The following is a 22,646-nucleotide window of genomic DNA, read 5'->3' as shown; positions in this document are numbered from 1 at the left end:
GTACTCCTACACTAATACAAAACTATCTTCTCTTAAGAATCTTAATCCCAACAAAATTAACTATGTACACAGTGTAAGCAAGAATGTTCAAGTGTGTGAACGGATACGGCTGGGATAGCACCGCCGCTAAGCCGTGTGTGCCGGGTGACAGCGCTGAGATGTCTTGGGAGAACAGGAGAGACGGTAGGTGAGGGGACAGAGGGCCTAGGGTCAGCGACCCTGCAGTGCCTCTGCATCCCCTCTCCCTCTGTCCTAGGAGGCTGCAAATACACAGACATTAGCATGCAGTACGCTGTGGGTGTGCTCAGAGGGTGGTTTTTCCTTTTTTCTTCCAACGCTGGGTACCAGTCCCTGAAGCCCAGTTAATACATTTCTTGCATGAGCACATGTCACTGTAAAAATAGCTCTGGGAAAGGCCCAAGCTCTCCAGAGGCACAGGACAAGGAGCTTTAGACAGCAAGCGGGAGACACCGAGTGGCAGAGCGCCCCCGAGAGGTGAGTAGCAAGAGGTAGCAGTTTATTCCTTCTTGAGAACTCAAATAAATGTGAAGTCATTTTAGGGGCTTCACGTATGACTAGAAAAAACTTCCTATTCATAAAACAAATTTCAAAGTGATACAGAGAAAATCGACAAGTACTTAGCACTAGAATTATAGGGACTTTATGACTTCTATCACAGAAGCTATCTTTTTAATATGGGGAATTAATTAGTGTGGAGGACATTACTGCCTTTTGGGACTGCAAATCAAAGAAAGGCACTGAAGGGAAATGCAGCTGTGCCTCCCCTCTGCCCAGTGCAGGGGGCCGTGGCACACAGCAAACACCCCTGACTGTGCCCTCCTTACATCTGCAAGAAGACAGCTTGTCTCTTTATGTGACACTATCAATCACATCTTTTTTTTTTTTTTTTTTTGCGGTACAGGGGATCGAACTCCGGACCTTGTGCTTGCCAGGCAGGCGCTTGTGCCACTGAGCTATATCCCCGGCCCCAATCAGACCTTCTCATAACTTCAAAATATACTTTAAAAAAGGCCTCAGTGGCCCCTTACTAGATAATTGAAGAAAACATGAAGTTTCAAATCTGAAAACTTTACTGTTCAAAATGGTAACAATTTCTCAGGTAAATATACATATGGAATTGCTGAGACTGTAACAGCAGCCACCAGTACTCAGCACTGCTGTCAGTGGGACTGGCAAAGGCAGTACAATTACACAGCCACAAACACAGCGCTATGGTTGGATAGGATGGGGTTTTTTGTTTTTGTTGTTTTGAGACAGGGTCTCACTATATAGTTCAGGTTGGGCTTGAACTCATTATGGAATCCAGGCTGGCCTTGAACTCGGAGAGAACCTCCTGTCTCAGCCTCCCAAGTGCTGGGATTACAGGTATGTGCCACCACACCCGGTGATGTGTTATAGTAGTTTTATTTCAGAAAAACTGAAATAAGAAAAGCTAGCCGGATTTAAAGGGGGAAAAAAACTACAAGAGAGATCATTCCAGTTAGGAGTGACTTATATACAGTATTACTAGATACTATTATAAAAAGCTGATTTTTTTTTATAACCTAGCAGCAAGAAACCCAAAAATTCCTAGGTAGGTGCATATTCACCATAGTCGTAAAAGATGACTCAGTTGAAGGAGAGAAACTGATCCGATGCTCTAGAGTCAAAGGATGCCCCTCCACCAAAAAAAAAAAAAGTAAAAAAACTAAAGGTAATCAGACCTATTTCTATAAAGGGCCTGACACTCTTTCTAAATAACTATCTACTATGAGGTTATTTACAATATCTTGGATATTGTTGGCAGTTTAAATATCTTCATCTGTAGGTACAAACAGAGACCGTTTTCTTTACAGTACGAGCTGCTGAGAGAATGAAGTAAGGCCCCGGATGAAGGCAGATCCGTGACACTGTCGGAAGGGACAGACGCGGAGGAGAGACTGCTGCATATGGGTGGAGCCGTGCCCAGAGGCCCCAGCGGCGAGGCCACTGCCTGCTCACACCGACTGGGGAGGTCGGACCGGAAAACCCAAGGACACGTTCCACAGAATTTTTTTTAGAGGGTGGCTGAACGGAGCAGGGTATAAATTAATATGTGACTACTAATGGTGAAGAGTTATTCTTTTATTGTTTTTGCTCCCTTCAGTTCTCCACTGACTGCTTAGTTTTTCCTCTTCGTATCAATCATTTTGAAACTGGTAATTTGATTTATGTTAAATAAGCTAAATACAAAGTCAACAAAAGTCTATGTGTGCCTTCCTCTAAGAATTCAAAAACAAACACTTGGATCACTCGTTACCTTAGAAATAAAAACTTTCCCTCAACACTCTCTTCAACCGTGCACAATCTGAACCATCATCTCATCATTTAACGATGCGACACTGCAGTGTGATCTGCCCCTTTCACTTCATGCAAACTGTTCAGGGTACCCGTGTCACTTCATTGTGTAAAATCACAACAAACTGAAGGATAATTGATCATATGGAAGTATATCTTTTGCGGTCTAACAAATTTATAATCTATAGGAAAAAAATGCAATAAAAACACAAAAGGATCCCCTCAAAGGATTTCCCTTTTTGAAGCCAAAAGCAAATTACATATGTTTCAAATTTAAAAGAAAAATGTACCCCTCCCTCCCTCCAAACAAATAAAAAACCACAATACTTCTATTTCAAACACTTTTTGTAGAGATACTTTGTTCTGGTACATTTACAGTCTCATTATACTCTAGAAAAGAAACTTTGACACTAGAAATTAATTCATTATAACTTCCAAGTTGCTTAAAAGCTAAGACTCACAACCACATACTTTGGCTAGCAAAATACTCTGTTTCTTAGTACAGAAGAATCCTTCGTTCAATAGCCTTGCGACAAATGGGACATTCACTCATGCGGTCTCCGCAGAGCTGGCATGTTCCGTGGCCGCAGAGGAAGATCATATTCTTTAGACGATCCAGACACACAGGGCACATCGTCTGTCACGGGAGATGACAAAGTAGCAAATGTTGAGACATTATATATTTTGAAAATGTAACACATGACAACTGTTACATCACTGATTTTCTTTTGCTGAGTTTTTTTTTTTTTTTTTTTTTTTTTTTTTTGTCTTTTGTCTTTTTGAGAGAGGGTCTCACTATTTTCAGGCTGGCCTTGAGCTCCCTTTGTAGCCCAGGCTGGCCTCGAACTCACAACGATCCTCCTGCCTCAGCCTCCCGAGTGCTGGGATTACAGGTGTGAGCCACCACACCCGGCTTTTTTGTTCTTTTAGTCAAGTATTTTGTTGCTTTGTAAAACTAGTTTTCAAAAATTTTAAACAGTTAAAATGCCATCCCTACAAAATAGAAATACTATTTGTTCTTTCATGATAGTATAAAAGGTACTACATAAAATAAACCCTACATAAAACACGAGCTGTGACCACAGAGGTTCCGACGCCCGCTCGCCAGCCCCTGCACTTGGCCCTGCCAGCACCTTGCTGCCCTGCCCTGCTACTCTGCACTGAACACAGGCTAGTCAGCCACTGATCAGTAAGTGTGGCCCTCACACACTCGGACACTAGCAGTATGCCAGGTCTACTTCTGCGAAAACACTTAGGAAGTCGTACTTATCCACCAAACGTATTTACATTTATGAAAACATCTTTTACCTTAATGTCTCACTCTGAGTATCTTTCCCAAACAATAAAATAAACAGGAATGCCTAGATTAATAAACCAGGCCCAAAGCCAATACAATAATGTTGTTACCAACTCTGACCATGTAAGAGATCACTGTAAAAGAGAAACTAGAGCCTAACGCTGCCTGCCATGCCCCTCAAGGCAAACTGTCCTGTTTTAAAAAGCAAAGCTATAGGAAATCACACCTTCTGTTACTTTAATATATTAAAAGCAAGTAAAATTAAGTTTTGTCTGTTGAAGAGACAAAGAAGTAATACAAAGACTCAAGATCCACCATTTCATGATGATGTAACTTTTAATTTTATTAGTGTATGCTAACCTTAGATCATAAAGAGGTTCATTTGGGAAAATGGTACATTTAACATATCTTAACCTACTTCAATCCGTGGACTGAAATGTGGACTTAAGGCAGGGTAAATTTTGGTATGCTAAACCGCGCCAGGATCCGCAGTAGGACTCAGCAAGGCCTCTTGCTCCCTGCAGCAATGTTTAAAGAGCGGAGGGGGCAGCTCCTTGCCTGCCATGGGCCAGGCGCTGGGCTCCACTCCCAGCACCCCCCACACCATTACATTCACAGTTAGGAGAGAAAGTGATTTTGTGATACATTAAAAAATTAGTTTCATCTTTCGGGGCTGGGGATTTAGCTCAGCGGCAAAGCGCCTGCCTGGCAAGCGCAAGGTTGTGAGTTCGGTTCCCGGTACCAGACAAAAACCAAAAACCAAAAAAAAAAAAAAAATTAGTTTCATCTTTCAATAAGTGTTCACATGGAGAAGGAGCAAAACCGCCAGGAGCTTCCAACTTTTAAAAATGCTTCATTTTATATCAGATATGCCAAATATGCTCTCATTGATTTAAGAACCTTTAATCCTTATTTATTTTTACTTATTGATTATATAATAAATACTGCTACATGTTGGACTTCAAAACAAAAACTGGTCCCTTCATAAGGTTTTCACCTTTTCAGACAGGCTTTTTAAATGCCTAGTAAATAAAATGTTCGATTCTACAGTGGTTCCTGTCTGCTGCATGTTACTCTCTCACAGACGCAGACTGCGCAGTCGCAGCAGCGAGGACTCCAAGTGCAGACAACACTGCCGCCTGCCAAGCGCCGCGCCAGCTCTGAGCCAGGCCGGGCCATGGGTCAGACGCACCGCGCTCCCTCACCCGCCACCAGCTCCAAGCTTCAGCCCTCTTATCTCTTTGCTGCCTTGGTTTAATACTGACCAGATAAAAAAGAGCACTTCTGTTTCTCTCTCTCTCTCTTTCTCTCTCTCTCTCTCTCTCTCTCTCTCTCACACACACACACACACACACACACACACACGAACAATATAACCAACACCGAGCTTAAAAAATGGCATGTTAACCTCACTTGAAGCCTCTCCAAAAATCCTCCCAATCCCCTCCCACCCACCTCTAATAAACATCACTCTCAATTCTGCATTTATTCTCCCTTTGCTTTTACACACTCACACACACACACACACACATACCCTTCCTTCCTACTAAAGCATCACATATATGCAGAAATATACACAAACCCTGGAAGCTGACCAACTGACCAGATTCACGGAAGCAGCTCTAGAAACCCGCCCTGGGCCCCTCCCCATCCTTCCCCAGCCACAACCCCTCCGCCTTTTGCTTCAACGACATCTGTGTGACCTTCTGAGTTTATGTTCCCAAACAGTACCTTGTGTAGTTTTATTGGGTAACCACGGCCTGTCTTCCCAGGCCTTTTTACTAACTTGTACTCTCACTAGCAGCGCCAGAGGGGTGGCCCCCACAGTCTGCACCACACCCAATACCAACAGTTTTGAGGACTCTCCTTGGTCTCACAGGCTTGCGAAGGCCCCAAGCTGTGAGTTTAACTTTCATCTCCTAGTAGCTAATGTAGCTGAACATTTTTTCATGTTTACTGATCATTTGTATTTCCTATTTTGGAAAATATCTGATTACATCTCCTAGTCATATTATTCTACTTCGCAAATATTCAAATACTACAAATGATGCACTACTATAAACCATGTTTACTAGAGAAAATACTACTAGTTTCAGAAAAAGACTATCGTTCTGAGAATCACTGTTTCACATGACAAAATCATTACCTGTTCCTTAATGTCCTGTAATTGCTGCTGTAACTTTTGCACATCTGCGTTGACATTGGTATTATCCTTGTCCTTTTGTAACACTGGAATATTCCCACTTGCTAAAATACAGATAAAGTTTTTTTTTAGTTGTTACTGTTTTGACATAATAATTTTACTTCTAAAATTATTACTAGTTTCTTGAAAGGCTATAAGGACAATAGATACAGCAGTCACATTCATGTTACCGTTCCTTTCATTATAATCTTCCAAAGACACAGCTTTGCACATTAATTCCTAGTTATATTAAACCCAGGCAGACAAAGACACACACACACACACACACACACACACACACACACACAGGTTTTCTAATGCTCTACACGCTGCCTGTGGTAACATCACAAATGCATTTTGTGCTTTCAAAAAGGCAGGCAGCACAGACCTGTAGCGGCACTAATCAATACCTTGTGTCATTTTTATGAAGATAAGCAAAGCTTAGCCTCCTTTCCCTGCGCCCACACTTCTTTCTTGTTACTTATCTGAGATCTGAAGACTACGACTAATAGTGTACAAAATGGAAGGTGACCTTTGATCTCACATTCCTTACTCTTGGTCTTTCTTTTTTTTCCCCCCCCCCGGGTACCAGGAATTGAACTCACAGCCTTGCGCTTGCCAGGCAGGTGCTGTGCCGCTGAGCTACATCCCCAGCCCCTCTTGGTCTTTCATTTCAATTAATTTTTCCCTGGTATTTTCTGCTCTCTTGGTGAAAAAGATAAAAGCTCTGGGCAGAAATAGGTAAGATAATGTTCCTCATTTACTCATGAAGCACATTTATAGAACAAAGAAATCAAAGAAACTATGTAGCCAGTATCTAGTATAAAGACAAAACATTATTCTTTAAGCTGTACTACTGAAAACTTGAAGGTAGGAGTTAGGGATGTAGCTCTGTGGTAGAACACTCACCTAGCATAAGCAAGGACCTAGGTTCAACCCCTAGTTCTGAAAAAATTAAAACCAAAAATAAAGGCCATGGTTCATTCTTCCACTTGTTCACTGTATTACCATTTAACTTACCTATAGTGACTCTGTCCCAAATAATTACTATTCCATAAAATATAAACTACTCAAATGAACTTTCAAACCCACTAACTAAAGGAGTCAGGTTAACACCTTGGTAAACTGAAAAAAATAATTTGTAAGACGACGTCCTTCCTCTCTCAAGCAACATTCACCTGGGCTGGCATCAAGCTCAGTGGAACAGCATGTGCTCAGCGTGCATGACGCCCCTGGATTTGATCCCCAGCACCACATAAACATACACGCGCGCGCGCACACACACACACACACACAGGTGCACATAAAAGATGCCAGATGTGGTGGTGCATGCCTGTGAATGCAGCTACTTGGGAGACTGGCAGCAGAATCACAAGTTTGAGTCTAGCCTGGGCAACTCAGTGGTGAAGCATTTGCAAGGAAGGGAGGAGATACACTGAATTTCATCTTCAAGCCAGATGTGGTGTTGCATGCCTGTAATCCCAGCACTTGGGAGGCTGAGGCAGGGGGATCTTTCTGAGTTCGAGACCAGCCTGGGCTACAGAGGCCAGCCTGAACTGCATAGTGAGACCCTGTCACAGAAAGACCAAAAAAAAAAATCTTAAGAGAGCAAACATTCTTCTTCTTTTTTTTTTTTTAGTATAAACCAAGCACAGTGGATGCCTGCAATCCCAGCTACTCAGGAGGTTAAGGCAAAAGAGTCACAAACTAGGGGCCAGCCTGAGCAACCAAGGGAGATTTTGGTCTCAAAATAAGTTCTCGTAAAAGAGCTGACTTTGTAGCTCAGCAGCAGGACATTTGCTTAGCATGTGTCCCTGGGTTCAAACCCCAGTACCAAAACAAACAGTAAACAAAAGCCCCACAACCCACAATGTTCTTCACTCACAGATCTCTGCAATCATACCACAAGCTAGAAGAACACTTTCAGGTTCTTATACTGTGACAAAGGTGCCAGAACACACAGCGATTTCTTCAGTCCAAGTCCGCACGTCATGTTTCCCACAAAGCAGCAGCACAGCGCTGTAATGGTGCTATCTTCATGCAAGTCTCAAGAAGGAAAACAGAGGCGCGTGCGCGCCAGCAGCCCCGCTCACCGAGCTCGTCGCTGGCGTCCTCCGTGCCCTTGCCCCCGCAGCACAGGATGAAGGGCGCCCTGCGCTCCACCACCGCTCGGCACTGCACGCACTTCTTCATCAGGCTGGCACAGTCTGCAAGCGCAGAGGACGACTTGTGAGCGAGAGCACGGTGCACGGGCAGCCCTTCTCTGCCAGTCCTACAGCTCCACCCGCACCCGGAAACAAACCCTACACCAGCTACGCACGTACGCGGCCTCCCCAAACTGAAGTGTTGCCAACCTAAGAATGAGCATTCTCCCCTGCCAGCCTTGAGAACAGAGCGCCCGTTATGAAAAAACAATGTTTTCTAAGAAGCTTTTCCTTCTATCAAAGTGGTGCAACGTAACAAGAAAAGTGTTTGGTGACTACTAGACTATACTAATATGAGAAGGCAATAAGCTGTATTTCAGTAGAATGCTTTCTCTTATAAATTGTTTTTTTTCTTTTTTTTTTGTCTTTTTGAGACAGGGTCTTGCTATGCAGTTCAGGCTGGTCTTCAGCTCACTTTGTAGCCCAGGCTGGTCTCGAACTCGCAATGATCCTCCTGCCTCAGCCTCCCAAGTGCTGGGATTACAGGTGTGCGCCACCACACCTAGCTCAACTGAACTACTTTATAATAGAAACACTATACTTACCTTGGGTCCATTTATGTAAGATGTGAGTTGTTACTTTTTTAAAATGGTTCATTGATAAAAACGGAGGAAAAAGCAAAGGGAAGGGGAAAATATCAAAGAAAAGGACAAAGGGGATATAAAAAGCAAAGGCTCCAAGAAAATATAGTTAAATTTTTTTTTTAAAACATCTTAAACTTCACTACTATGCTCACAAAGGAAAGACTTCTGCCTGGCATGGTGGCACACGCACACACTTGTAATTCCAGCACTTGGGAGACTTGAGACAGGAAGAGTGCCGTGAGTCTAAGGCTAGCCTGGGCTACTTAGCAATACCCTGTCTCAAAGAAAGCCAAAACAACAACAAAAAACCAAAGGAAAGATTTCTATAAATCCTCTTGACGTAACAGTTCATGGAAGCCAGAAATCACGGCTTCAAATGGTGCTGTGAATTGCTTGTGAGTGGGACAAGTACACAGGGTAAGCAATATGAAGATGAAAACCCAGGAAGATGTACCAATTTTACATGCAGAAAAGGCTATGTTACATGTTTCAGTGCTCCTTTTTAGAAATACATTTCTACTACATGAGAAGAGATCATCTTGTGCCAAGAATGCAACTGAAATAAAAATCCAGGAACACAGTCCATTCAGTCTTCTCCGGTGCTCAGGAGCAGGCAGAAGAGAAAGAGCCTGCACGCTCACAGAGACAAAGGAAGGCACCAGAGGCCTCGCAACATTTGCATCTGTGAGTTATCCAAAAGACAAAGACAAACAAAAACCTTCAAATGTGTCACTGCTATTTCCCTTATGTTCTTGTCATCACCCAAAAGCAGCTTCAGAAGGAGGACTTACTCTCACACGCACACATGTGTCCACAGGGCTGGAAAAGCACAGCTGCTTTCTTGTCCGAGCACACCACACACTCTTCAATCTGCAGACGAAGGAGAGCACAGTGAGCCGCACAGGTACGGCGGGCGCGCCACAGCGCCTCCGTCAGCCGTGGGGAACCCTCCAGGCACAGCCAGGACAGCTTCCCTGTCCTCCAGGCCCAGGGCTGCCCACCATCACACTGGCATCTGCCGGTACCCTAGGGTAACACAACCACTGCTGCATGAGCCCCTGCCTCTCCTAGGGAATGGTACAGAAAGCTCCACGTCCACCGAGATCAGGGAGATGGGGTAGATGCCAACTTTTCTTTTTTTAAAAAAAAAAAATGACTTTGGAAAGGGAACTAAAAGGATAATGAACAAAAAACCATACAAATAGCTAAGAGAAGGTAGATTTATAACATTAATAAGAATCTAGCCTGATGAGTAGGCTCACTATAGTCCTAAAAGGGTTTTTCTGTAACCTCCAGCTGAGGAGGTCTGCCTGATAAAAGTGCCCTTTTCCAGAACATGGCCGGTCCCCGTGCTCACGGGGCCCTGGCGCTCTGGACTCTTCCCTCTCCCCGAGCACTGACGCCCCCGCCCTTCCAGCCCAGCCACGGCATTCTGTGGTCCGACCTGCCTCCTCACCTTCACTAGTCCTGCATTTTATATGTGGAGCTAGAACAACGTCGGCTCTGGGGTCCTTCTCACCCCGCCCCTGGCTTCACTTCTGTCTTCTGTTGTGCTCCCTCCTAATACACAGTCACAAGCAGTCACAGTCCCCCACCCCCCGGCCATTTTTGTTTGATTTTTGAGAATGTAGTTCAGGCTGGCCTCAAACTCACAGTCATCCTCCTGCCTTAGCCTCCCCAGTGCTGGGATTACAGGTATGTACCACCACGCCCAGCTTCGCCTCTTGTGTCATTTAGTATTAACTTCCCCCAAAATGATGGCCACTACTCACCTATAATGTCACCTACAGAACCAAACACTGCCTATACTGCTGCTCAAAGACTTTCCCAAGTTACGTGTCTGCAGGTACATGAAATCCAGCAGACGATAATCAGCACAGTTGGTCAGGAACCCGATATCCTTGGATTCTAACTCTACCTCCAAAACTAACAAATTCCTTAACATTATTTTTAGAGTTTACAATAATACAGAAAACTGACCTAACAATTTACCTATTCTCCTATTAAAAAGAAAAGCCACCGTTACTCCAACTCTTCCAGCCTCTGCAGTAGTTCCTTAGGTGACACTCCAGGAGTGGGATTATCAATCAAAGTATGCTGCCGTGATAATCGTCTGCATACATAGTCAGGATGACCTCCTAGTCTCTAGCTGTGTTTAGAAAATGGTCATTTCCCAGTTTCCTCATTAGCATTTAAAAAAAAACGTATTATTGCTAATTCAACAAAAATACTTCATGTTCACTTGTAATTTATTTGTATTGTTCTAATTACTAAAGAATCCCAGCTTATTTATACTCCCTCCAAATACTAGTTTTGGGTTTTGTTTTTTTTTGAGACAGAACTTGGCCTCAAACTTGTGATCCTCCTGCCCCAGCCTCCAGGCTGCTGAGATTATAGCTGTGTGCTCATAGGCTTGGTTTAAATGCTAGTCTTAAAGTTCTTCAATGAAGACGTTCATTATTTTTCAACCACTTGGGGTCACTATTTCTTTATAACCAGAGGCTCTGCATCAACACAACAATTCTGTTGGGTGTGCATATTAGTTTTTGTATTTTACAAGTTTGGAAATTTCATACAATAGAAAGTAAAAGTTAAATATATCTAAAAGTTATAGAGGGCTTTATAAGAAAACAATAGGTATCTTTTATTTTTAACCACTATAAAGAAATGTAAGAAGGAAACATTAGAGGTAAGAAGTTTTCTGAGAGTTAAAAATAGTATTGTTAAATTCAGGTAGTAAACTTGGAAAAATAAGTACACTAATACTGTAAACCTGTAATGAACTATAGACTGTAAACTAAAGTAATGAAATTCAGAAATTCTGAACTGACTGCTTAATAAATATATACATTATCTATTCTTATATTTACAACATTATTTGGAACAAAATTAAATAAATGATACCATATAATCTTAATTTATAATTACAGCCTCAAAGAACTTCATAAAATACTACATAAAAACAGATTTATTACCTTTGTCCTCGACTGAACTTGTTCTTTACAGATGAGGCATTTCTTGACTCGCGGAGAACATAAAGAACAGGTTGCAATATGTCCACACGGGCCGAAGAGCGTATCTCTCTTCATATCTGAGCACACCATACACTCTTCCAAGGTTTCAGAATCATTGCTAATCATAGAAGGACTCCGAGAACCTACTTGACCACTGAAAGAGAAAATACCTCAAATCAAACACACCAAACTATTTCTATAACGAAGTTCATTAATTAAAATGTTTTAAAAATCATCTAGAGCATCATTAGTACACATAAAAACTCTGGTTATTTAAAAAAAACTAAATGTTACCACCTTTATGTGAAACTCTGTAGATTACATTTTTTCATTCATATATGTGTCTCCGTATCTTTGCATCTACTACTTCTTTTTTTTTTTTTTTGGTCTTTTTTGAGTCAGGATCTCACTATGCAGTTCAGGCCAGCCTTGAGCTCATTTTGTAGCTCAGGCTGATCTAGAACTCACAAGGATCCTCTTGCCTCAGCCTCCTGAGTGCTGGGATTACAGGCGTGCAACATTTACTTCTATTTAAACTTCAAACTGAATCATCTTCACTCAGTGGAAAAGGGTGACTTCTCCAATACAGAAGCGAAAAATACCAATAACAATGTAACATAAAATTTAACTCGGGACCTGTCCTATCCATACAGAACACTCTTTCTGTGTGCATGGCTCTCACGTGGCATCTCCCTCCCCCACATCTTGCACATCCATATCCGACATCAATACTGATTACATCCATGCAGAAGGCATAGGAATGCAACAGAACTGCAACCGTATTAGTTATACTAACCAAAGACAAAACACGACAGACTTTGGGAAACACTTTAGAAAATCTCTGGACATGTCACTGAATATATCCTTAAGGGACATGTACTACAGAAAGACAAAATGCATACATAAATATATGAACACAAGGCATAGAAGCATGTATATATAAATATGACTACGGCTAAAGAAAGGAACACTCTTGTTCCTACTACAAGCTTCAGAAACTCACACAGATGCACACGTCCCATCTTAAAGTCCATGGTTGGCATGGTAATTACAGAAGTACAGCACCTCGATTCTATTCTGTCTGTTTGCAACAGGACTTTTTGCTCCTTAAGGACAGATTAAAAGAAATGTACATACCTTACATGTTACTCTCAGTATAACCACAGCTGCATGTGGATTCCAAAGAGCCACCATTTGATCACTACACATAAGTTGTACGAGAGAGGACAGAACACACAGGTCGAAGGCTAGCTACTGACCCGGTGTAACAAACAGGTACACAAGACAGTAATAGTGGACCAGGGATATAGCTCAGCGGCACAAGTGTCTGCTTGGCAAGCACAAGGTCCTGAGTTTGATTCCCGGTACCAAAAAAAAAAAAAAAGTAATAGCTGCACAGTGCTCTGTGGGCAAACAAGTAGACTTGTCTATCTTTTTGTATGTTTACAATATCTCACATAAGAAAATGATACATGTCATAAATAATAAAATCACTGACATTTTACTTTCGTAAGACAGATGTGAACGATGGTCTTTAGAAAAAATTGCATATTCAACAGACTTGCTCATTCTTTTTTTTGTTTTTCTCTGGTACCAGGAACCGAACTCACTACCTTGCGCTTGCCAGGCAGGCGCTTTGCCGCTGAGCTAAATCCCCGGCCCCTCAGACTTGCTCATTCTTTTCTTTGTTTTTCTCTGGTACCAGTAACCGAACTCACGACCTTGCGCTTGCCAGGCAGGCACTTTGCCCCTGAGCTAAATCCCCAGCCCCTCAGACTTGCTCATTCTTTCAATCCTTTATTGATACTACTTCTGCAGCTGCCAGGCTCTGTGTGAGATGCTAAACTTACAGTTCAGGTAAGATACACGCTGTCCACAGGGTAGGAAGACTTTCCAATGTGTGTAACACTAACCACAGTAACTTTACTAGCAGGGCTTTTCTCACAGAGAAGCTCCCCTAGCACAGAGCCCCTAGAAGATAAGACCAGCTTAGGGAAGTTTTGGGGACTCACTAGCCATCAAGAAACATACTCGATGGTGAGGGCTACACATGAAGTGTGAGACTCACTGACTAGAGGGAATTTTTCAAGGAAGAAAAAGCCAACATAAAGATATAGGAACTAAGCCAAACGTGAGACCCTGTCTCAAAAAACCCAGGAACTCCAAAGACAAAGATTTTCAGGTGGTGAGGTCCTCTACTACGCAACCACATGATACTTTATGCACAGAGTATTGAGTTTTAAAGTGGTAAGTAATACAAACCTGACTTTTTCCTTGTGACACTTCGCCAGTGCTTTGCAGAGACTTGGGTCAGGACAGAGATCAAGCGGCGACTGACCCTTCTTGTTGCGAATGCCAAGGTCAGCTCCATTGGCTGCCAAAAAACAGGCGATAGATGCTGCGCTCTTCTTCTCTGCCCCCTGGGTTCCCAGTCCCATTATCAACTGAAACCGAAGAGAGGAGTCATGACTGTTCCTGTGGGAATCTGCTAGTAATACTCTCCCTCTGCAGACAACGGTATGATCGTGTGTGCGGTGGGCACTTACGAGTTTTGGTCTTAATCCCCACCCCTCTTGCCCCTCCTCTCAGTTTTCTCAGGCATGCAGTGTGAGAACGGACTCACTCTCACCTACAGAGGTGGACGGACTGTGGTGGCTCTGCATGGCGCTGGTTATAGTATTACAAGAATAGTGCTCTTTTCTTGGTTTTTTTGTTTTTTATTTTTTGAGATAGTGTCTCAATAGGCAGTTCAGGCTGACCTTGAACTCACTATGCAGATGAAGCTGGCCTCGAACTCACCACAATCCTCCTGCCTCAGCCTCCCAAGTGCTGAGATTATAGGTGTGTACCATCACTCCCGGCCTCTTTTCTGCTAATCTGCCTCTGCTGGTGATTAATTTGAAACAGTACAAGGAAAGACAACTGAGAAAAGAATCAATACCTATAAGCTGAGCCAAAAAATGGAGACACAAATGAGGTTCTGAAAATACCATGTGATCTATGGATTCAAACATCTTACCTGAGAATAGTCACAACAACTGTTAAGATTTATTAGGTATCTATAAGGGACAAAGTACTATGTTAAGTATTTTCTGACTTTTACAGCAACCTTACGTAGGCAGGTACTCCTCCCCCATTTTAATATAAGAAGGAAGCACAAAGGAATTAAGAGAATGCACCCACACTGATGCTATAAGACAGCAATTTTCAAATGTTCTGGTCTCAGAACCACTTGACACTCGTACAAATGATTCCAAAATTCACATGGAAATTGAAAAGAAGAATATTAGAGAACTTATACTACCCAAATCCAACATTTACTATACAGCTATGGTACTTAAGATAATTGGGCTGGCATCACACAGCTAAACACAGAGAGCAAAGAAACAAATGACAAGATCCTATGAGAACCCTTTACATGTACAGGTACCTGACCCTGGATAAAGATACATAAGTAGCTCAGTAGAAAAAGACAGGTTTTCCAAAGAAGGCTGGAGAGACAACTGGACATCCACAAATAAGAAAATGAACACTGATTCACATGTAACACATGCAAGTTAACTCAAAATGAACCACAGACCCAAATATAACTTGAGTACAAAACAAGAGCAAATCTTAGTGATCTCAGGTTTGGCGGATTTCCCAGGAAACTAAAAGCACAAACAATAAAATAAAAAATTGATTAAAATTAGACATTACCAAAATTAAGACCTTCCTAGCTGGGTGTGGTGGTGCATGCCTGTAATCCCAGCACTTGGGAGGCTGAGGCAGGAGGACTGCCATGAGTTCGAGGCCAGCGTGGGCTACTCTAAGCAAGTACAAGGCCAGCCTGCACTACATAGTGAGACCATCTCAAAAAAAAAAAAAAATTAGGAACTTGTGTTCTTCCAAAGACACCATTAAAAGAATGGGCTTGGTAGCACATGCCTGTAATCCTTGCTACTTGGGAGGCTGCAGCAGGAGGACTGAGAGTTTGAGCCCAGGCTGGGTGACATAGAGACTCCATCTCAAAAAACAAAACACTGTTAAAAGAAGGAAAAGCTAAGGCAAGCAAGCATGCTCCCCGTCTCCTGCCACGTGAGACCTGTACCTCCCAGGAATCTGGTGGCAAAAAGGCTATCACCAGAAGTAATCCCAACCTGGTACCTCTAGATCCATTTGGATCCAGAAGCACCATGGGGAAACTGGTAAAGAAAGGTTATCCCAGAGCCTTCTTAGAAGAGTGAAGTCCACGTTCTTGGAGAAGGCAGAAAAGTGAAGCGTTCAGTTTGGTTTTTCTCCGGTACCGGGAACCGAACTCATGACCTTGCACTTGCCAGGCAGGCGCTTTTGCCGCTGAGCTAAATCCCCAGCCCCATAGCGTTCAGTTTGGATTGCCCTCCATACACACAAAACCTCTGTAGATTCATCCCAAGCAGTCACCCAGCCAAGCATCCATACCACTTGGAAGACAAGCACTCTCCAGTGCCTGATACCACAGAACACTCAATTACATGCCTCGTTTTTGAAAAGCATTTTGGAACACTGGTGACGAAGGTATCATTTCTATCCCGAACAAATCAACACAGCCTTTTATCAATTATTATGACAGAAAGAAAAGGAGGGAAAGAAAAAAAGCACGACAAGCCACAGATTGAGAAAACCTGTGCCTACCGCACGTCTGCTAAGGAAATTGTACTGAGGTGATATAAACAACTCTGGGTTGGGCATGATGGAACATGCCTGTAACCCTAACATTCTGGGAAATGGAGGGACCAGGATCCTCAAGTTCAAGCCCACTCTGGACTATCTGCTTGCTTGCTTGCTTGCTTATTTATTTATTTGTTTGTTTGTTTGTACTAGGAATCGAACCCTGGACTATTTAGCAAGGCCCTGTGTCAAAATTTACAAATCTTTAAAAGGGCTAAGGATGTAGCTCAGGGCTAAGCCTCTGGGTTCAGTCATCAGTCACACACTCACACACACACACACACACACACACACACACACACACTTTCCTATTTTTTGTTGTTTTTTTTTCCCTGGTACCAGGAATCAAACTCATGACCTTATGTTTGCCAGGCAGGCGCTGTGCCGCTGAGCTAAATCCCCAGCCCACACACACTTTCAATGACATTAAAACCAGACAAAGACAAAGAAAGAAAAGGAGGAAAACTATAGACCAACGTCCTTGATGATTATAGATGCAAAAACCCTTAAGAAAACACTCACAAACTGACTCGAACAACATACTGAAAAGATCATACACCATGATCCCACTGGTTTCATTCCAGGGATGAATGGATAGTTCAACATATGTAAATCAATAAACACAATACACCACCTAAGTACACTCAGAATAAAAATCACACAGTCACCTCAACTGATGCAGAAAACGGCATCCCTTCAAGCCAACAGCTCTGAAGAAACCAAGTACTGATGGGTCAGATCTCAATAAAGTAAAGGTCACATACAACAAAGCCAGGCCAGCATCATTCTGCACTGGGAAAACTGAGTTTTTCTCTAACATCAGGAACAAGGTAAGGATGCCTGCTCTCACCACTCCCACTCAATATAGTTCTTAAAACCTTAGCTAGAGCAATTAAGAAAGAGAAAGACAAAAAAGGGATACAAATAGGAAAGGAGGAAGTCAAATAATCCTTGTTTAAAGATTAAATGATCTCATACTTAGAAGACCTGTAAGACTATCCAAGACTTTTAGAGTGGATAAATGACTTCAGCAAAGTAGCAGGACATAAAACCATTAAAAAAAAATCAACAGTTGTTCTATACACCAATAATGAACTACCTGAGAAAGAAATCAGGAGAAAATTCCACTCACAATACCAAGGGAGTGAAAGACCTCTACAATGAAATTTTCAGAACACTTAAGAAAGAAACTGAAGTACACACCAGAAGACAGACAGACAGGCTTCCACGTTCATGGATTGGCAGAATTAATACCATCAAAATGGCCACATTAATAAAAGTGATCTATAGACTCCGTGCAATACGAATCAAAATAGCAATGACAATCTTCACAAAAGTAGGGGGGAAAAGTCCTAAAATTCATACGGAAACAAGAGATCCAGAAATAGTAAAAAATAATCCTAAGCAAAAAAAGCAAGGCTGGAGGCACCACGATAGTGTGTTTCACATTACTGCAAATCCACAGTAACAAAAACAGCATGACACTGGCACGAAAATAGACCAACGGAAGAGAACTGACGACACAGAAACAAACCCACAGCTATACCCACCTGATTCTAGACAAAGGGGCCAAAATAACACCCTGGAGAAAAGGCAGCCTTTGCAACAAGAGGGGCTGGGAAAACTGGCTGCCCAACGGACAGAAGCTACATCCCCTCTTTCACCTTGCAAAACAGCCAATTCAAAATGAACCAAAGACCCAGGTACGAGGCCTGAAACTTTGAAACTGCTACAAGAAAACAAAGCAAAAATACCTGAAGCCATACGCACAGGCAAAGACTCCCTGAATTGGAGTCTAAAAGTGCAGGAAATATTAAGAATTAACAAATGGGGAAACACCAAATTAAATTTCTTCACAGCAAGGGAAACAACAGAGTGAAGAGAGAGTCTACAGAATGGGAGAAAATCTTTTCCAGCTACTCTTCCCATAGAAGATTAACATTCAGGATATATGAAGTATACAAAAAGCACCAAAAATTTAAATAGTAAATTCAATAAATGGGCCAATGAACTGGATATTTCTCAAAAGAAGTAGTACAAACAGTAAATAAGTATATGGAAAATAAAGTTCAACATCTTTGGAATGGTTATCTCTTTTTTTTTTTTTTTGTCTTTTTGAGACAGGGTCTTGCTATGCAGTTCAGGCTGGCCTTGAACTCACTTTGTAGCCCAGGCTGGCCTTGAACTTGCAACAATCCTCCTGCCTCAGCTTCCTCAGCACTGAGATTACAGGCCTACACCACCACTTGGAATGGCTATCTCAAGAATACAAAAATGTTGCCGGGTGTGCTGGGACTTGCCTGTAACCCCAACACTCAGGAGGCTGAGGCAGGAGGATCTGTGAGGCCAGCCTGGGCTCCACAGAGTTCAAGACCTGGTCTGAACTGTACCGCAAAACACTGCCTCAAAAAACAAAAACAAATGAAGAATACAAAAATGTTAACTGGCAGGAAGGATGCAGGATCAAAGGAACCCTTTTATACTTCTGGTAGATGATAAGTGAGTATAGCCACTGTGGAAATCAAAATGGAGGTCTCTCAAAAAACTTAAAAAGAGAGCTGTTATTTGATCTAGCTGTACCACTCCTTGGTATATACCTAAAGCAATTAAAGTCAGCGTTCTCCAGGGACAACTGCATACCCATATTCATTATAGTACATTCACAACAGCCAAGATATGGAATAACCTAGATGCCCATCTACAAATGAATGGATAAAGAAAATGTAGTATATGTACACACTGGACTATTATTCAGCCAGAGATTTTGTTATCTGTAGGAAAATGGGTGGATCTGGAGATCACTGTGTTACTCAAAATAAGCCAGACTCTGAAAAAATATCACATGTCCAGTATGCCCAGTATCACATGCCTGGTATGCGGAATCTAAAACAGATGACAAGGTAGTAGGGAAGAGCAATGGAATGAGGGAAGGGTGTAAGGCCAGATAGTAAGTGGGATGGGTCTGATCAAAAATCTATTATATACACGGAAAACAGCAGGGAGGGTGGGGCAAGAGAGTGGGTGGGATGATCAGAGTGTGTTAAATGCATGTGGAAGTCTTCAAAAATGAAACTCACTGATCTGTAAACCAACACGCACTAATAAAGATATATACAGACCACTCGGAACAACAGTAAGAGTGCTGGGCATGGGGGCACATGTCTGTAATCCCAGCACTTGAAAGGCTGAAGCAGAAGAATTGCTGTGAGTACTGAAGAAAAGAAAATTTTACTGAAGAAAAGAAAAGAAAAAAGAAAATTTGAAAATTTGAAAAGAAAATTTGCAAAGTTCAACAAAATAATGAGAAAGATTTAAATAGATACTTCATCTAGTATACGCAGTGACAAGCAAGCAGAGAGACGCTCAGTAGTGTAGGGAAATGCAAATTTAAACCATGTAACACCACATTGCATCTCTCCCAATGGCTAAAGTTAGAAGAAAACTTGAAATTCTTTTTATTTTTTTAAGTAACACAAGATGGGAGTCTAAGAGGTCAATGCCTCAGGATGGGCAGGTGGGCCGCGGAGATAGCTCAGAGGCACAGTACCTGCCTGGCAAGAGACCAGGACACTCCAGGCCAGCCTCTATTTACTGGGTGTGTACGATGACAGGGAGCGGCAGAAGACTCATGGTCAAGGTCAGAGGTGGACTCACAGGGGGGTGACTCAAAGGGGCGACACGTGACTTGTGATACCTCAAGAGGGAAGAGGTGATCTTATGCTAAGAAGGATCTTGCCCTGGTTCTTCTAATCTTAGTGGTCTTAGGTTAGTCTTGGTGGGAGAGGATGGCCCATCTCTAAAGAGTTCATGGGAAATCACAAAAAAGTGATACCGATAATCCCAAACCCCTATTTGTTCCTTAGGGAAGTATGCAAAGCTAGCCATTGTGAATCTGTGGTCCCCAACATATCCCTTTTGTTTTTGTAACTGTAGCAGTGGAAACAGCATACATATAATGGCCATCATAGCAATGAATATATTCTCAGGAGTTTGTGGCAGGTCCTGCCGTGTCACCAGCATGTGAGCCTATGTTGTCTTCTTTAGCTGTCCCCATGTCATGGGTCTTGTAGCCTGTGTGGATCTCAGTACTTGTGGTGTCGGGCTTTTCTCCTTGAGAATGCTCGAGCTGGGCTGGATGGGAACAGTGTTCCTCCCTCCATGGTCATAAGTTCCCAGAGGGCAGCCGTAACAGTGTTCCACTGTCTTCCAGTTTCTATGTGGACAACCTCGAATTCATCCCACAGAGTCCTCTAGCCATCTCGTGTCCTCTTCTTTCAGGTGGATCTTCCCTCTCAGTGCTAATTAGAATGTCCCTGTTTGGGTACCAAGTACTGGGGACCGGGCCAAGATCCCCAACTGCCTGTTTGAGGGGTACAGTGAAAGGATGAAATGAGAAACAGACAAATCTAGTAATGCAGGAAAGATGGGGGTCTAGGAGGTCAATGCTTCAGGATGGGCAGAGACCACAAACTGAAATTCTAAGTGTGGACCTGTGATAAAATATTTTTCCTGGTACTGACCAGATAAACAGTAAATACAAAATCTTGCTTTAAAAGATGATCCCCTATACTGAATGAAAGCTTATTTTTACTCACTGTGTTTTTTGATGGCTCCCAGGCAGCATCCACCTTCCCCACATCTTGCATGTCTTGCAGCTGACGCAGCTGAGACAACGTGTGATGCCTCAGAGCTTCGTGCAGAGGAGTATCTCCATCTTTATCTTGAATATCCAGCTTGGCACCAGCACGGACCAAAAGCTAAGGGAGAAACAGGTCTCATTTTGGTGAAGTGCCCGCACCCATGAGAAACTACACCATATCATGAGGAGCAGTGAGCCTTCCCTGGGCCTATGTGCAGGACTGGTCACTCCAGCTAATGATGCTGGAGTCTCTGCTTTCTAGTATTCTACGGCAGAATTACTGTGTCGCTTAATTTATCTACTCTGAGATGACAAGGAGGGAAACTTAGGTTTTTTTTTTCTCATTTCATTTTCAGATACTGAGTTGAAATATGTTAAGATCTCCCACTAACACCAAATCATAATGTTCAAAATTTTTCTCTTAGCTAAATAAAACAAACAGAAGTTATTGATTCCATTCTCTGGTCAATTCTCTCCAAATGTGTGGTTCGCAAGAAATGTCTAAATATCAAAGAAGATAAATGAATTTTAGCAAAGGGATTTCAACTAACAATAAACGTGGGAGTGTTTGCTGAACCACACCCTCCTAGATAAAATACACAGTTGACATATTTGAACAGACAACTTACACAGTAAATGTAAAGTGTATTTAACATTTTGCTTATGGTGATTTAACTATTTTCCTAATCCTTTCTACAAATACATACCATCAAGGAGCTTTAGGAAAATAATATCTATAGAAATCAACCTCAAGTATATGGTCTTGTCTTGGCAAATTATGTATTTTTTTCTTTGTTCCAACAGGTTACATAAACATCAGTCTAGGACACTATTTCTCAAAGATGAGAGTGGCTTTCCCAGGTGGCTTGTGAAGGCAGGAGTTGCCTGAGAGCTGGCTGGTCGGGGGGAGGCTGACAGTAACTTTTCCACCAAGTTCACAGTGATACTGACACAGCTGCGTCAGCTGCCAACCCTTAGGAACCACTGTTCCACGAAAATACTTAAACCAATACTCCACCTGTTTTGTTTAAAATCCCCAAACTAAGAAAAAACTTTTTATTTCAGCCTTTTTGGAATTTGCAGCACCACATGCTGAGGAAAAGCTTTTTGGTCTCTAGTTTACTTTCAATAATACACATTAAGAGCAAATGTACTTTTAAAACTAATTTATATGTTCTTTTTTGAAAATTTCCCATTTGATATACCAGGAGTTCATAAATCTGGCAATCAAATGGTAGACCTAGAACTCAAACAATTAAGATTTTTGCTATTAGAAATTAAAACTCCACTCAATCAATATAGAACATTAACCTAAAATCCTAAGTTTTGTAGCAAATTATGTATTGACTGACTGATTCATGGATTGACACAGGGTCTCACTATGTACCCCAAACTGGCCTCTAACTCAGAGTGATCCTCCTGCCTCAGCCTCCCAAGTGCTGGGATTACAGGTATGCACTACCACACCCAGAGCTTTTTTTTTTTTAATTCTTTTTTTTTTTCCTCGTACCGGAAATCGAACTCATGACCTCATGCTTGCCAGGCAGGCGCTGTGCCGCTGAGCTAAATCCCCAGCCCTTTTTTTTTTTTTTTTTTTAAAGAAAGCTTTTTTTAAAAAAAAAAGAAATCTAACACTTAATTTTCAAGAGATTCTAAAGCTCAGTTTGGTTAAAAAACAAAAAAAAACAAACTGTAAGCTA

At 42.1% G+C, this 22,646-nt stretch overlaps 1 protein-coding gene across 1 annotated transcript in view; it reads right to left on the bottom strand.

Annotated features, from left to right (window-relative positions):
- Positions 1-2,103: 2,103 nt before the first annotated feature.
- Mib1 (mindbomb E3 ubiquitin protein ligase 1) overlaps positions 2,104-22,646 on the bottom strand; it is a 110,269-nt gene continuing 89,726 nt past the window's right edge. The window contains exons 15-21 of the mRNA XM_005372691.2: positions 20,903-21,064; positions 13,881-14,062; positions 11,580-11,772; positions 9,396-9,474; positions 7,910-8,023; positions 5,781-5,881; positions 2,104-2,974 (exon numbers count right to left, since the gene is read on the bottom strand). Of these exons, the coding sequence (XP_005372748.1) occupies positions 2,834-2,974; positions 5,781-5,881; positions 7,910-8,023; positions 9,396-9,474; positions 11,580-11,772; positions 13,881-14,062; positions 20,903-21,064 (972 nt within the window). The 3' untranslated portion in view covers positions 2,104-2,833. The remainder of the gene's footprint in view (positions 2,975-5,780; positions 5,882-7,909; positions 8,024-9,395; positions 9,475-11,579; positions 11,773-13,880; positions 14,063-20,902; positions 21,065-22,646) is intronic.

The sequence above is a fragment of the Chinchilla lanigera genome, unplaced genomic scaffold (genome assembly GCF_000276665.1).
Source record: "Chinchilla lanigera isolate Chin_1 unplaced genomic scaffold, ChiLan1.0 scaffold00001, whole genome shotgun sequence".
Taxonomy (NCBI): Eukaryota; Metazoa; Chordata; class Mammalia; order Rodentia; family Chinchillidae; genus Chinchilla; species Chinchilla lanigera.
The sequence above is the reverse complement of the archived record's forward strand: the minus strand, read 5'-3'. Positions and strand labels throughout refer to the sequence as shown.